At 42.8% G+C, this 16,249-nt stretch overlaps 1 protein-coding gene across 1 annotated transcript in view; it reads left to right on the top strand.

Moving 5' to 3' along the window:
- Positions 1–5,069: 5,069 nt before the first annotated feature.
- CPA6 (carboxypeptidase A6) overlaps positions 5,070–16,249 on the top strand; it is a 509,933-nt gene continuing 498,753 nt past the window's right edge. The window contains exons 1-2 of the mRNA XM_086918015.1: positions 5,070–5,113; positions 5,946–6,021. Of these exons, the coding sequence (XP_086774141.1) occupies positions 5,070–5,113; positions 5,946–6,021 (120 nt within the window). The remainder of the gene's footprint in view (positions 5,114–5,945; positions 6,022–16,249) is intronic.

The following is a 16,249-nucleotide window of genomic DNA, read 5'->3' as shown; positions in this document are numbered from 1 at the left end:
CCCCTAGTTTCAAAATCGTTTACAAATTTTCACAATTACTTGTGCAAAAGGCCAGCAGCTTCCCACTGCCACCGAATCACTAGCTTCCCTGCTCACACTTCTGTCCATTGCTCCCCACACCGCTCCTTCCTGATCTCCTCTATATTATATTTCTTTAGGTTAAGCCTGCCAGACAGCACAAGCTTATAGAGGCTTATACCCAACCCGTTGCTTTCCATTGATTGGTTTTATTGTATTGTAATTGCATTTAAATAGCGCGTTCTACCCCTGATGAGGCAGCAAGGTGCTTTTTCTGCAAGAAGCACACTACTCCGGAACTCATAAAGGATTAGTGATGAATTAGTATAGTGAAATATGAAAGGCATTTGAGTGGTGCATATGTTAGTCAGTTATTTGGATTGAGAAGGATAGTGGAGGGATTAAAGAGGGAAATGGTGTGCATTTATGAAGCGCTTCCTACCCCTGATGAGGTGTTGAAGTGTTTTTTTTTGGCAAGAAGCACGCTACTCCTGAACCAACTGGCTTTTCTTGTCCAAGCTTGTCTATCTTAAGTTTGCCCCTTCCCTCGAGCATAGCCTCTTTACTGTCTCTGACTGGCTGGCTTCTATCTTTTCACTGCGAACTTTTAGGTAAGATTTGTTTTTTTTGCTTAAGCACTCCACGAGAGTGCATGCGCTTTCCATGCTTTCACTCTCACTTTCTTTTTCCCCCTTCAAATAACGGCCCCTGCGCTCTGTGTTCCTGTCTCCCTTGTGTTGAAAGCTCTCTCACATGAGTTTCGCCCCCATCCACACTGCCTCTCTCGCACTCACTGTTGTGTTTTCACTTGTGTGCTTTATCCCTGCCCTATGTTTCTTTCTCTTGTGTGCTGCTTTTCCCCTTTTCCTCCCACCACCCATTGCTCCCCACCTCTTCTCTATATCCCCACATCTTTTTTTTTAAACAATTGTTTATTTTTGAGTGGGGGGGGGGGGGGGGGGTTAAGAGAAGGATAGGACCAGGCTGCAAATTTCTACCTGCCTCTCTGTTATAAAAAAATAACTTTTGCATAGCTTCTTTCACATATTTTTTAATTTACAGATCCCTTACAGATCGGTAAATAAAAAAACAGCTCCCACTTCATTTTTAGGTCTCACGCCTAGCATTGCAGTGCGCAGCACTGCACACGCAGTGCGAGACATTTAGTAAGGGAAAAACGGGGTTTGGGTAGCTGACCTAGGAATCGCACATACTTGTTCGTGTGCTTTTCCTTTTGTGCTACCCGATTGGCCTTTGTGTGCGTCTTTTTATAAAAGACTGCATGCAATTGGCCAAAGGCGGGCGCATTGCTCCGCCCATGGCCTATTGGTGTCTATTACGCGCTTGGTGCGCATAATAGACACCAATAGGCCATGTGGTTTCAATTATCGTGCCCAGACACGGGCGCGATAACTGAAACCATGGTTCGCTGTGGCGCACGTGCGTGCACCACTCGTTTTCTTTCCTGGTCTCTTTCTGTCCTGCTCCTCAAACTCAGTGGATGTGGTGAGCAGGGGAGAAATGCGAAGTCTTCTTGATGCTTCGTTCTGTGAGCATGTATAACACCCCTGCGCAGCCAGCGCCTGATCCCCCAAGGCTGGGTGGATGCGACTCCCCTTCTGGACACTGCACAGGAGTGATGCCCAAAGGACGCCCGAGAGCCCATAAATCCCAGCATCCCATCTTTTGAACCTTCCCCGGCCAAAACCGCCGAGATAGGGCCCTCCAATCGGCCACCACGTCTTCCGTGCCCAACCCCCTGCCCGCAGGACAGGGTCCCTTACTGCGGCTTCAACATCACTCAACCTCGCCTAAAATATGAAATGTCACACAGAGCTATCCCGATGAGGGCTAAGTGCTCCCTTCTGCTTGCTCGCCCATTTCTAAGGCAGTTTGGGCTGAGCAGGATTTGCGCTCACCCTGGCCACAGGGCCCTGTGCAGACCCCCCTCTTGGCCGCCACAGCACTTGCTTCACCGCCTACACAGCTACCGAACAAGGCTGGGGTCTGTTGGAGCTTGTTGTGTCTCCCGCCCGCCGGCTCTAGGCAGTCCAGAAAGTCCAGCTTGGTGGAACCTCTATGCCGACCACCGGGCTTTGTTGCTGATCCCCACTGGGTGCCACGCTACCTGCTATAATTCCTCAGCTGGGCAAAGACAGAGCGTGTTGGATCACCCACTCCACCTGCTCTAGCTATTCAGGAGCACCCTGCTTGCCGGAGCTGCTACGACGACGCATCCTGGACGAGGCAGGGGTGCATCAGTGCAGGAAGTACCTCCTGCTGCCCTTGTCTGTTGTGGCTTGGCTGTCGGGTATAATTCCTTTCCAGGCCTGCATCTGTGCTGCCCGGCGCCCTCTGGCTACACAGACTTGACCTCTGTGCTGATTACTGCTGTTCTTCGTCAGGTGGAGATCGTAACGGGTCATGCTCCTCTCCTGGCCTCTTGTTTGGGTCTTTCTTGGCCCTGGCTGCTGCTCCGACCCTCACGACATAGGTGAGGGCCACGCCTGGTGCCTTCGCAATAGGTGTTGATTGTTGTTTCACCCTTGAGCTCTGGTGTGTCCTCCCCCCCACTGGAGTATTTCTGCCTCATATCCACCTAATTCGGTGGGTGTTTGTGGCTGTCCGCTGAGTTGCCACTCTTGCCTTGCCTTTTACGCTGCCTGTGAACCTCACACTCTCACTGCTGGTTCTGCTATGCCATGGCTGCCTTTACCCTCTTCATCCCACTGAGTCCCCCACCCACGTTGTTACCTGGTTTCCCTCACCTCATTGTTTCTCTTGATCCCAGGTTTTTTACTACCTCGTTGTATTGTTCTCTGCCCTGCCCTTACTCTTGTTCCCATACTGCAGACATAGTTTTGTCTGGTTTGTACTGTTATTGTATTGTTTGGTGAGAAGTGCTCTGTTTTTCCGGTTTTGTTGAATTCATGTTGTGTTCATTTGTATTATGCAACTATCAAGTGTGTTGTGTTATCTAAATACCTTGGAGGTACCAACAGATGCTGCTAACATTTCCAACTTCTAGCAGCACTTTCATTAAATGTTCCAATAGAAACAGCTGCTGCTCCAGCTGTTCAACTGCTTGAGACACCAGTCTCCTCAAAACTATGGCAGAGGCAGGCCTTCAAATAGCCCTTCCAGAATGCACTTGGAGTCTGGATGTGTCTAAAGGCAGACAAAGATGGCCGTACTACATACACAAACGGTTAACCTCTAGGCACGCAGGACTATTTCATGGAGATCTTCTGTATTCCCTTGAGAGATATTAAGCAAGTGGTTATCATAGGTCAACTGGACAAACAAATGTGTTTTTATTGAAATAGCGCTTCATACTGCGCTTTCAATGTAATGGCGGCCATTCTTTAGACGCGGCTCGTCCAAAGAAAAGGACATGGCCGACATTAATGTAAAAGCGTGGCATGGTGTGCTGAGCCTTTTCAATGCAATCAGTCTCAAATTTGGGAGACTTTAAGCTATTGTCGTTTACGATGCCAATAGCTCAAACTCTCGTAAATGCGAGACCTGTTGCATTGCAAATGCTTGTTTAGGTGTGCATGCGCCGTGACGTACAGTCATGCATATGTCATCATGAATGCACAAGCCTACAAAATAATGTGGTCACTACAGTTACATCATCCCACCTCTGTTCTTGCTTTTTGTTTCTTTTGGTTATGCTGCACAGCATCTTGCCGATGCTGTACAGATTTCCAAATGGCATTGACAAAGCTTGTATGAACCAAAGGCAAGATCTATTGGCTTTGACAATGCTTATTTTTGACAATGCTTTTTCATTTGCTTGTAAGGCCCTAGAAGCTGGAACATTATTGAGCCCTCTCTCTTCTTTCTTTTAATACTAGCAGGCATACTTTTTTTATTTTTAATTTACGTTAGAACACTGGAATGTTGAGAGCTCCATTGAAAACAATGGAGTGCTCCTGGCTTCTAATGGCCAGTAGAAGCCCGGAGCATCAACATTCCAATGTTTAACAAAAGACTCATGGACCCCAAAGAGATTTCAACCTCCTCAGGCTCCCAGGGGCCTTTGTTTTACAAATTAGAACATTCTGTCCTCTAGGGGCAGAATATTCGAATAGCCTTCGAGCCCTCCGTAGCGGGCTCTACCAGCTATTAAAGGTCCGCTCCCTTGCTAAAGGGCCTCGCCTTCAGCTCAAGCCTTTAACGCTGCTACAGACCTTTAATGGCTGGGAGATCTAGCTGCGGCGGGCTTAAAGACTATATTAAAAAATGGCAGTAAATCAAAGTGGAACAGTACATTAAAATGCCAAAATGGACATTTTTTATACAATGGGCGTTTAATCATTCCAAGATGGCTGCCATGCATGCAGTATGATGGCTATATTAGAATTTTAGGGGGATTTTTGCTTTAAGAAAATTCATCCCTAGATTGATGCCTTGCCTTCACGCACATGTATGGCAGAAGTTGGGGGGAAAAAACAGGCAAAAATGTTTTCGGGCTATGCCAATGCTTGCATATATATGACGTGGATTTTATGCTCGTACCTTAACCAGACTTTGATGCTTTTCATGCCAATGTAGCGCCCTCACCTGTTTAAAGAATGGTATTATTAGACTTAGTATCAGCACTGTTTTCCAAAATAAAATGTCACTATACTATTCCTGGCAGTTGTTCCATCCGCAAAATACAATCCTTGTAGTTTAGAAATATTGTCTTGGCCTCAGTAGCAGTGCAAATCTTTTTGATTTTTCTGGATTCCACATAAGGGATACTGTTAACCGATTTTCAGTAATAAACGGGACACGCAATAATCAGAATTCGTCACAGTGGTTTTGAGGTCAATGGCATGCTGACAGGACTTCTCCTGTACATTCCGTTTAAAGTAGCCTAAAAAAAGCACAAGCAAAACCAAACACTAAAATGAGTGCCAAGCAAAGGCAGGAGGTAGCACGCAGTGTTGGAGGCAGGCCAAGCATTGTGCCCAAACAACTGCACAGTGCCTGCTGCAGGATAAGCGCAGGCTCTGGCTGCAGCCGTGCACCGTAGGGGATTTGCAGGCGCGGTAGGTAGCATGGAGGACCTGCCGGGCAGGCTTTGCACCCAGCCCCCACTGATGTACGACCGTAGGACGCACACAATGGGGGTTAAAAATGAAGTATTTTCCAAAGGGGGAGAAAGAGGGAAGTAGAAACCAGGCTCACCCTCCTTAAATTTACAGTAAACATAAAACCCTTGGGACCAAGGGTCAAGAGACTAGCTTGTCAGTGACTAGTATTCACAACACTCACTGGAGTTGGAATCACTTTTTTTTTGTGAAGAAAAAGAAAATAATTTTTTCTTTCTTGTGTCCCTCTCCTTGTTGACGAACAAAGGTCCATACGACCAGTGAGGGAGGTTATTTAATGATTGAAGCCTGGGAGTCAAGAATCCCGCTGCGGCACCTCCCATTAGAAAGGCGCACTCTGTGATTCTACCTTACGGTATTGTATGTATGTTTGTGTATAGAGGCACAGTCATCAAAAGCTAATTCTACAGTCATTATGTACATATTCAAAATTATGCTCCAAGTGACCATAGTCAGTAGCAGTCGGTGGTGGTAGTAGCTGTGGGCGGTGACGTGGGGAGGGGGAGGGGCAGGGTGGGGGGTAGTAATCTATGGATTCCGGAGGGTGACAGGTAAGTAAACATATAAATAAATAAAAACGAATTTTGTTGCGTGCCCTGCATCGCATTTGGGGATGCAGTGCGCGCAACGAAATTCGTTTTATTTATTTATATGTTTACTTACCTGTAATCCTTCCGAATCCATAGATTATTATCCCCCACCCTGCCCCTCCCCACGTCACCGCCCGGCAGCTACTCCCACCACCGACCACTACTGACCATACTTTACAGCTGTGTGAGGTCTGTAGTTAATTAATGTTTGCTTCTGTTTTCTCCTAAACAGTGATCAAGTAATACGACTTGTACCAAAAAGCAAAGAGGAAGCACATGCACTAAAGGATATGTATGAACAACTCAAGGTAAGACACATTTCCAAAACCACCAGCTCATGTGACTTCTGTTGAGTACAACATGCATCTAAAAGCCTCCTGGTTAAATATTACATATATATATATAACTAAATATAGCATTCTGTAGACATGTAAATGTATAGTTTTACACTCCGATGTTGTAGATCATGTGGATTAAGTGAAGCAAAACAAATATTCATATACCTTTATTGGGGTGTCAAACTCTTCCTGCTTCGGTAGATCCTCAAGCAGTCCTCAGTTATTCTGTCTACCACAAAAAGATAAACATCTGGGTATGCATTGCTCCAGTTTCATCGTCTAGATCACACATACATTGGGACTTGTATGTGCTTTCTTAAGCTGTGAGATGTAAAATATGAGGTCAATTTTATTTTAAAAATGTGGTGTGTAAATTCCCCAGCAGCCTATAGTTTGTAGAGTGTCAAGTGTGTCAATAGTGGAGTACCTGTGTGCTTAACATATCCAGGTGCATTTACCCATCAACTGCAGCTCTGATGTGTCCATATCTGAATCAGAGACAGGTCCCAGGCACAACTTGAAAGTTTCCTCTTGCAGTTCTGGCTGACTCTGAGAATAGTTCAGAATGTTTTATGATCCTCTTGTGATGTCTAGGAGTGAGGATCATCCCTATAGGTAAGGTACAGGTTAGTGTAGTGCTAAATTGATCTCCATGCCATGCATGTCCTTAGTAAAGATTGCCCCTTTCAAACAGCACTACCCGGCAGCACAATTTGAACCTATGTTTAACTTGCCTGTCTTATTCGATTAATTCATCAATAATCTTCTTTAGTGAAGCACTCTGGAAGCTTCACTCCAAATCGGTGTGTTCTCTGCGGCCAGTGGGCTATTTCAAAGAGCTCGTCAAGGTAGAATATCAAGTGTGTTGTATTTTGCAAACAAAGGGGGGTTCCAGCAAACCTTAAAAAATTGTCACAGGCCCCCAAATGGCGTAGAACCAAATTGAGAACACTTGGATTTCTAGGAGAAGAAGGCAACCAGGTAGCAGTGAAGCCAGGCACATTGCTTGACCCAGAATACAATCCCTGTTGTGGTCTCGGGTTAGAGATCGCAAATCTTTGCACCTGTTCTACGAAGTAACAAAGTTAACATGTAATCCTGAGAGACCCGGTGCAGAAGGTCTTTGATGTATGCACTTGTCTCCAATATGTTATTATCCAGTGTGTCTACATTAACAATTAATGTAATTACTCCAAGAGGCTGCTCTCTTTGGTACAGTTCGAGTGTGGGCCGAATCCTCTCGGACAATGTTATTTCACAGCTAATAAAGCAGGACTCTTATGAGAGTTGATAAGGAACCCTCTTCCTAAAATCGTTGTGCCACCATTTACATCCAAGAGTGGCCCTATCACTGGCTGTGTCCCCCAGGATCCTTTCTGTCACTGCGGACGTTTAGTGTGAATGTCTAGCATTTGCCGCTGAGAAGGCAGGATAAATGTAGGATTTTCCAAGGGCTGCAGGTTTCTCCAGCAAAAGCACCTACTCTGCCATGTTGCTGGCCATGCACCTACTTTAAGTTTAACTACTGAAAGCAATAATGGTTTATTATGTATGTCCATTGTCTTGCTGAAGCTAATTTCACTACATTTATAATTTATTTGACTTATTTGGACTTCTACACCTCGCTAGTGTGTGTCTTCGGTCTGTATAGATGTATGAGAGAAGGGGGCAAATCCACACCTCGTCTAGCACTACAATTGATGTGGACCTCTTGGAAACGTAGCACTCCTCGCGGTTCCAATGCGACAACTTGTGTTTGTTGTGACATCAATGTCCCCTATCCCAAGGGGAAATTCTATCGCTTTTTTGTTTATTTGGAAGATCTGCATATCCTAGATACCAATCCACAGCTGTTTTAATCCATTTATTGTGATCATTTCTCATATCATCCACATCCAGCTGCCTTTGAGCATGATTTTCTTTTTTTTTAACCCACTCTCTCTCTTATATGTATATATATATGTAGGATTGTCTTTACATAGGAAATACCTTCTTTGTATTGCTAATTACTTTAGTACCATTTAACGAATCTCAAAGAAACTTTCCAAAAATGTGGGACTTTTCGACTAGTTTGTGCATGGAAAGATTCGGGAGGGATCCATGAAGTGGGAACAGAGTAAAAGAGGGTGTCCCAAGATGTGCTTTCCCCATTTCATTTTTGCATAGGAATTTTAGACACAGCTACAGCCCAAACCGTTGAATAGATTTACACCAAAAAGCTAGCTCTTGGTCCAGAAAGAGAGCTTTTTGTGACTTGATGTAAATCCGTTCAGTAATTTATGAGAGAAGAATGCTCAAAACGTATATATATATATATATATATATATATATATATATATATATATATATATATATATATACACACACATATATATATCATGCCTCGGAGGATAATCAGGGCCGACAGATCTCTTGGAGAGATCTGATTGGCTCACACCACATCAACAACGATGTGGTGGCAGCCATCTTAGGAATCGAGATTCAGTACCAAGTCCTAAATAAATGTGTAAAAATCGATATAAGAGGGTAAGGTAGGGATACTAGACCCTTTGGGCTTGGTAGTAGAGCCCTAGAGGGACACCGCCTGCGGCCAAAAAAGCTTTTCTTTATTTAAAAAAAGAGCTGAATTACAGAGCCTGGGGAGGGGGGCAGTGCATATATATAATTTAGGGGAGGACATCACATGGCCTCCCTCCCCAAGCCTCTAAGAGTCCCGGGTGCATCATCCACCATGGCTGATATTTTGATGAAGGGGGTGAGTTCCACAAAAAAAGGGGAGGGGCCTTGCGGCCCGATTCCCGAGTCTTAAAAGACCCCTATCCCTCCGAGGCCAGCTCACAGACTATGTCCTGGGGAGCTCACCCCAGGGACACAGTAGTTGATGGGGCAGGGAAACAAATGTTTGCTCCCACCTGGCGGGGGCATTTTTAAATCTTCCCCCAGGTGGCGGCAAACATGCCATTCCAGCCTGCAGGAGTGTGGGCATAGAAGGCAAGTCTGCTCCCACTTGGTGGGAGATTTAAAAGATGGGAGAAGACTTCTGTAGCCCTGCCCATGCTCCTGTGGGCAGGAGACACACAGATTGCTCCTGCCTGGAGGCAGCAAGCAAAAATAGCTGGTTCCACTAGATCTGAGCAATGCCGGCTACTGCAGTATGTGGGGAGCCAACTGGGGCGGCAGGAGCCATGCGCTATATTTAAGTAATGGCTACGGGAGTAGGAACCCAGTGCCACTACTGGCTCAGGGAGGGGTGCCGTGATCTTCCCTCTATTTAAATTCACCGGGTGTTGGGTCACGGGCTCCTTGTGACTTGGGGAGAGGAAGTGAACACCCCCTCCCCTTTAAAAATATGTTTTTAACATTTTAAAAATACAAAACCACTGAAATTCACCAGTTATAGTTCTCTCTAGTAACTATAACTCATGCCCTAAGGTAACTATAACTCGTGCTCTCGTCTTGCACTGCTAATTACCTCACAAATTACATCATTCATGACATCTTCTATGATATGATTGGTAATAGCACTGCAACATTTGCAATGACATTATTGACAAGAAAACAGTACATAGTGTGGGTGCGAGATATCATTACTTTGGGGCACACGTTATAGTTACCAGTGATAATTATAACTGATGAATTTCATTTGTTTTGTACGTTTAAAATGTTATGTTGTTACTGGAAGTTTAACCTAACTATAACGTTACTTTAACCTTTGGAAAAACAGGTCGCACTCCCGGACTTAAATTGTTTTGTCAGGTAGAAAAGCCACACTGACGCGTTTCGTTCTCCACTGAGAACTTGATCAAGGTAATGATGACAATGTTCACAAAGGCCAATAAGAAACATTTTGCACGTCATGTGCCATTATTTTACTCATTGATTCACATTGTCTCGTATTGTGGGAGTTGTAGTGAAAAAGTGTTTTGCAGACTTTTTTGTGAATTGTGAGGTGAAAGAAAAGGGGCATTAAGAAGAAAAGTAGAGAAAAGAGAGATAATAAAAGAAAAAGAAGAGCAAGATGAATCTCAAATTAATCTTTTCATTGTTTTAAACCTCATTCTCATATTAATTTATATATCACTATTCTTATTTCTGTAAGGTAATTTTCATTTTCATACAGTAAATTTCAATCCCCTGCTGCCCTTGCGAAACACTCCTGTAAATAGGATTGTCTCGAGCAGTATCCTGAAAATCCATGATCTCAAGGTTCTTCATCATTTCATTCCAGAGGAAAGCCTCATCTGTGGCCGTCTTGGCCTAGCTCTCCTCTGCTAGGAAGTAATACGCCTAATGAGACCATAGAACTTCAAAGACCTTAATGGCCTGTCTCCTCTGTGCATATAAATATCTCAAAGTGACACAAATTTGGAACAGATGACTGGTAAACATAGTTGGTACATTTAAACAGCGTTTCAATGAATATTTAATATGTGATTGGTGATAATGTTTTGCTATTGATAGAAAGATGATCAGTAGGAGACTGTATATATACTAGTAATGCAATTCAAAACATCTTTCAGAAAACAGGTACCCTGCAGCAGCTTAAGAATAGTATCCTATATGCCCTGTATAGCAATTGAGATGCTCAAAAAACATCATCCCACCCATCCCAACGCCTCAGGTTAAAGGGGCCAATGTCCCCTCTCTAGAAGAAAAGATGGACACCACCCACTTGCATGCATTCTCCATTTAACACCTGGTAATTGCCATATCTCCTGCCATGTACTACAATTTCCTCCTGTCACATGTCTATCTCCTAATGCATTCCAAACCCTTTAGTAGATATCTTGCTTCACATATATCATCCATACACCACACAGACTGTGCCTACGCCATTTCTTATATGACTGTAACAGAGTTGTCAGCTGGCCCATTTCAAATTGGACACTTTTGTCCAGTCCTGGCTTTCTAACCAACAGCCTTTAGCATGCTAATCATTATCATTAGAGAAGGCTGGCTTGTCTAATTCTCGATATCACGAAGACAAGGTGCAGGACCCAAAAATTATGAAATGTGGTCTGCTGTTCCACGGTGTGGTTCTATGAAGATTGCTTGGCACACATACATCACACTTGGGCTGCTAATTTAGGGTACAAATAGATAACCTGCAAATTTGTGATAGCACAGGGCTTTACAAAAGTAGTTTTAATCCACAGGTTTGACCTTATTTTTGTTCAACTACAGTTGAGGTCCTCAGGGTGAGTTGTAACATGAAACACTAATTTAGGGTGCTGTATATGAATTAAGCTTTGGATTTTCTGTTCCTCCAGAAGACAGTGTCTGTAACCAAAAGAGGAGAACATTTATATTCCAACTATCATTTAGCAAAGAGATTGGTTTGGAGATCTTCAATTATCGATTAAAAAGGCAGCACCTCGTAATTGTTAGATTCAACCTACTCCGAGCCCCTGTCCAGCAACATAATAAAGTGACTTTTCTAAATCCTGAAGAATTTCAAGTAAAATGATTGTCAAAAGAGTGTGACATCACAGAGCTTCATCTGAGGCAGACTTTTCCCTTTGCTTTTTTACGGATTGATGGGTTAAGGGAATTTATTATCCCTGCAGGTTCTAATATTTTTATTTGATTTTACAACAATAAGACAATACAACAAATAACACAAACCCACCCCTCCCTCCCCGGTCGAGCAGATCAGAAAGCAAGAAATTGGCAATTCGACAATCATTAGTAGCTATACAAAACAATTCTGAAAAGGAAAATTTAAATTAATACATTAACATTCAATTTCGTGCGATTGCAAAGTTGAGTTGCGGCTAAAGCAAAACATACTAGTTATGGCTCTATATATCATTGCATTTTAGACCATTCTATTAAGGGAGACCAAATTTTTTCTCCTTTAATCTGACTCTTCCTGCCTTTGTTTTTGTATATCGCCATCTCTACGTTAAAAATTGCTAACAATCTTGCAAACCATTGTTGATATGATGGGGCTATAGGATCTAGCCAAGCCGAGGCTATACATATTCTCATTACGGCCATCGAAATAAAAATCAATTTGCAACCAGCTTTGTGGTTAGCAGGGTTTGTAACACCTAGAACTATGGTTTCATCTGATAAATTAATCGTTATTCCGAGGACCAGAGTCAGAAAGCGTGCAATATTTGTTTTAAGAGGAGTTAAGACGGGACAGGCAGAAAAGATATGTATACAGTCCGCATTTTGTAAATTGCATCGAAAACAGCATGTGCCTCTCCCACTACCCCATTTGGATATTTTGTCCGGAGTATAATACATAAAAAAACATATTTTATAGAATTGAGTTTGAAGTTTAGTAGACATAAGGATCGTTTGTGATAGCCCATACGAGCGCTCAAATTCCTCGGCGGAGATTGAGATTTTACTTTGCCACTTCTGGGTGATTTTTTGAGTATCATCCGCAAAATATTTCAGTAATAGAGAATAAATCTCCCCGATCTTGACTTTTTTCTGTGAGTGACTTAACATATCAGCTATGTCTATTTTGCGGATGATACCCTCTCCCATTGTATGTCTGGACAAGAAGTCTCTAATCTGAAGATACTTATAGAAGTCTCTCCATTCCAGATGAAACTTATCCCTCAAGGTTCCAAAGGAGTGTAGTCCCTCTGAGGAAAAAAAGCATCCCAGATGAGTGATCCCAAGCGCATTCCACCTATTAATGCAGCTATCTTTGAAGATTTCCGGTAGGGAGGGATTGTTTTGAGTTGGTGTATAGTAGGATAAACGACCTAAACCTGCCATCTTTTTCACAGATTTCCATACCTTAAACGCTCCTATAAGCGTTTTTAATCTCACTTTTTTATGATAGCTGTCGAATAGATATCTCCACAGATAGCCTGTGCTGCTATCCCCCAGTATTATCCGGTGAATTGATGGGGTCTCGTTAACTTCCCCTACCTCTATCCCCTCAAGGTGGAAGAGTTCCTGATTATATAACAGGACTGTTGCCCAATAGTATGTTCTAAGATTTGGGAGCGCTAGACCTCCTCTTTCTTTGGGTAGCGTCAACAGTTTATATGAGCGGCGGGGTTGTTTGTATGACCAGATAAAGTTTGTAAAGGTACGCTCCATTGTCTTAAACCAGCGGTCTGAAATTTCAAGATTAATGGCTCTAAATAAATACAGTAGTTTTGGAAAATAGACCATTTTTAGTGCATTGACCCTTCCAATCAGTGAGAGGTGTAAATTATTAATACGGAGGAGATCTTTCTGCATTTTATTCAGTGCGGGTTTCAAATTTAAATCGACAAGTTTTTCTAAGTCAGATGTGATGGTCACCCCTAGATAGGTAGCAGATTCAGTTATACGCGAGTCCGTCATATCACAGTTATTATTAATAATAATCTGCGTTTTCCCCTGGTTTAGTGCATACCCTGAGATTTTTCCGAATATTTTGGCCTCTGACTCAATAGTAGGCATAGCCAAGTTTGGATTAGACGTAGCGATGGCAATGTCATCGGCATAAGCGAGGGTTTTTGTTAGGTAGCCTTGTGTCGATAAAGGGGCTATATTCCTGCTGCCTTCTAGTCTGCGAATAAACGGATCAATATAAATGGCAAACAACAATGGGGAACAGGGACATCCCTGCCTAGTTCCTCTCGTAATTATCAATTCTTTAGAAAGGCAGCCGTTAACCATTACCATGGCCCGTGGATTGTTATATAGTTTTTGGATTGCCTGTATAAAAACCTGTTTGAATCCCACCCGGGACATGGCCTGCCAGAGGAACTGCCAGGAGACCCTGTCGAAAGCCTTCTCGGCATCGAGTAATATTAGTGCCATCGGGTCTCCTGCTACTTGAGTACTATCAAAAAGGCTGATTACCCGCCGTATATGATTTTGGGTTTCTCTCCCGGGGATAAAGCCATGTTGGATACTAGATATAAATTTATGAATAATTGTTGAAATACGATTAGCCAGAAGTTTAGAATAAATTTTTGAGTCTGCATTTATTAAGGTGATAGGGCAATAGGAGCCCATCTGATCCGGGGGCTTATTTTTTTTCGGGAATATCACAATTTTTGCCCTCGACCATGAGCTTGGAGGCTGTCCTCCTCCAAATACATATAGGCATAAATCTAACAATATTTCTTGGAGTGAGTCTTGAAATGTTATATAAAATTCTAATGGAATAGCATCTAGTCCCGCTGCTTTCCCACGGGAGAGATCCTTCACTGTTTTTATTAATTCATCAAGAGTGGCGGGCTCTTCTAGTCTTTCTTGATCTTCTACGTTTAATTGCTTGCAGGTATCTGCTTCTAGATATTCGGTGGTCATATCTAGGTCTATTTCTCCCTCCTCTGTGTATAGTGCACTGTAAAAGCGCCAGAATGCTTCTCTGATCTTCCCTGAGTTGGTTACCCTACCTTCTGTCGGGTCATCGATCTCGAGTATGACATTTTGAGTGGTCTGCTGTCTCATCTGTATAGCTAACTGTTGCCCCATTGTTTCGCTAACTTCATACATTATTTCGCGATGGGCTGTAGCTTTTTTTACTGCCTTAATGGTGTATTCATTTGTGATTGATGCTCTGGCTATTGCAACCTGTTGCTGGATATTGTCTATTTCCTCTTTATTTAAGGGGCCCCTTGTCGCCCTTATAAGATCTTCTTCCACCCTCTTTAATTCGTCCTGTAGCAGTCTTAGAGATTCTCTAGCATGTTTATTAATCCTAGAGGAATATTGTATAGTTTCCCCCCTAATTCCTGCTTTTAGGGCATCCCATACAAAATTTACAGTTGTACTTCCTTTGTTTATTGCTAGGAACTCAAGTATCCAGCTTCTCATGTGATTGCAGTATTCGTTCTCAAGTAGCAATGATCTATCAAATGTCCAACCTTGTTGTTTCTGTATTAAAGAAGCTGTATCAACTGTACATATCAAGGGGTTATGATCCGAAAGGACACGAGGTAGCTCTTCTAGTTTAAATAACGATTTTAATGAGTTAGAGATTAAAAAGTAATCCAGCCGGGCATGTGTCTGGTGAGGATTAGAGTAGAAAGTATAGCCAGGATCATTAGGATTATGACTCGATGTCTGCCACCCATCTACCAACCCATGAGTGATACATAACTGTTTAATAGCTCTAAAGATTCTTGGTTTTCGGCCCTGATATTGCCAATCATCTTTAGTTGACCAGTTATGAGGAAGATTTATATTGAAGTCACCACATATTATGACTGGTAGCGGCCAATTGGTAAGCTCATTTGATAAGTAATTGATTTCTGAGGGGTCATCGTTGTTATTTCCGTAAATTGAGCAGATGGTCATTGTTGAAGATTGCCCTGTCTGTAATTCTGTAATAACCCATCTGCCAAATTTATCAGATTGTGTTCTGTTAAATTTAATCCCTGCACCTTTAGCTAGGAGAGCTACCCCTCTAACCCGCTTGTGTAGTTGCACCGATCACGTTGTACCCAAGAGATTTCAAAATATTTGATTTAGACCCTTCAATATGAGTTTCTTGTAGACATACTATGTTGGCACCCATTGACTGTAAGCCCACTGCCACCGTCTGTCTTTTTTTAATATCGTTTAAACCGCAAATGTTTAATGACAGTATTTTTAGCATCCCCATCTATATATCTCTTTTTTGTATTGATTATGTGAGTTTTTTCCTTTCCATTCCATAACTAATTTACCCGAAATATATCTGACCTGTCCTGCCTTCCCCCCTCCCCTTTTCCCTCCCCCCACCCACCACCACCTTTGAAGGTTACCTGGTCTTGCTTCGGCCAGGGATGTGACGTCCGCAAGAGCGGGCCCTGTGGTCTGGGCTGATTTTCTTATGATAATTAATATGCTTATCTAGTTTCATTTAAATCATGGCCTGGATAATCTCGTTTTGTTTCAGTTTTTAGATTTACCTGAGCTGGTCATCTAACTTATTACTTATCCACATTTCCCTAAAGAATATTTTTTTTAAATCAATACATAACAAAAATAGTTAATTCTGCTTATCTATTTCTACTTTCAGTCTTTTTATCAAGTTCATCTTGTTTCACATGGTTACTGGATCCTGTCCCTGAGATTTGACGCAGGTAGTCTTCCGCCATTATTTCGCTGGTAAAGCTTTTTGTGGAGCTCTTGTATATGACTTTCAGGCGTGCCGGGTTTTGCAAATATACTTTTGCTCCAAGTTTCTGAAAGGGTTCGATTAGCTGGCGCATTTTCCATCTTCGCTCCACTGTTGCGTGTG

The sequence above is a fragment of the Lissotriton vulgaris genome, chromosome 4_1, assembly GCF_964263255.1.
Source record: "Lissotriton vulgaris chromosome 4_1, aLisVul1.2, whole genome shotgun sequence".
Classification (NCBI taxonomy): Eukaryota; Metazoa; Chordata; class Amphibia; order Caudata; family Salamandridae; genus Lissotriton; species Lissotriton vulgaris.
The sequence above is the reverse complement of the archived record's forward strand: the minus strand, read 5'-3'. Positions and strand labels throughout refer to the sequence as shown.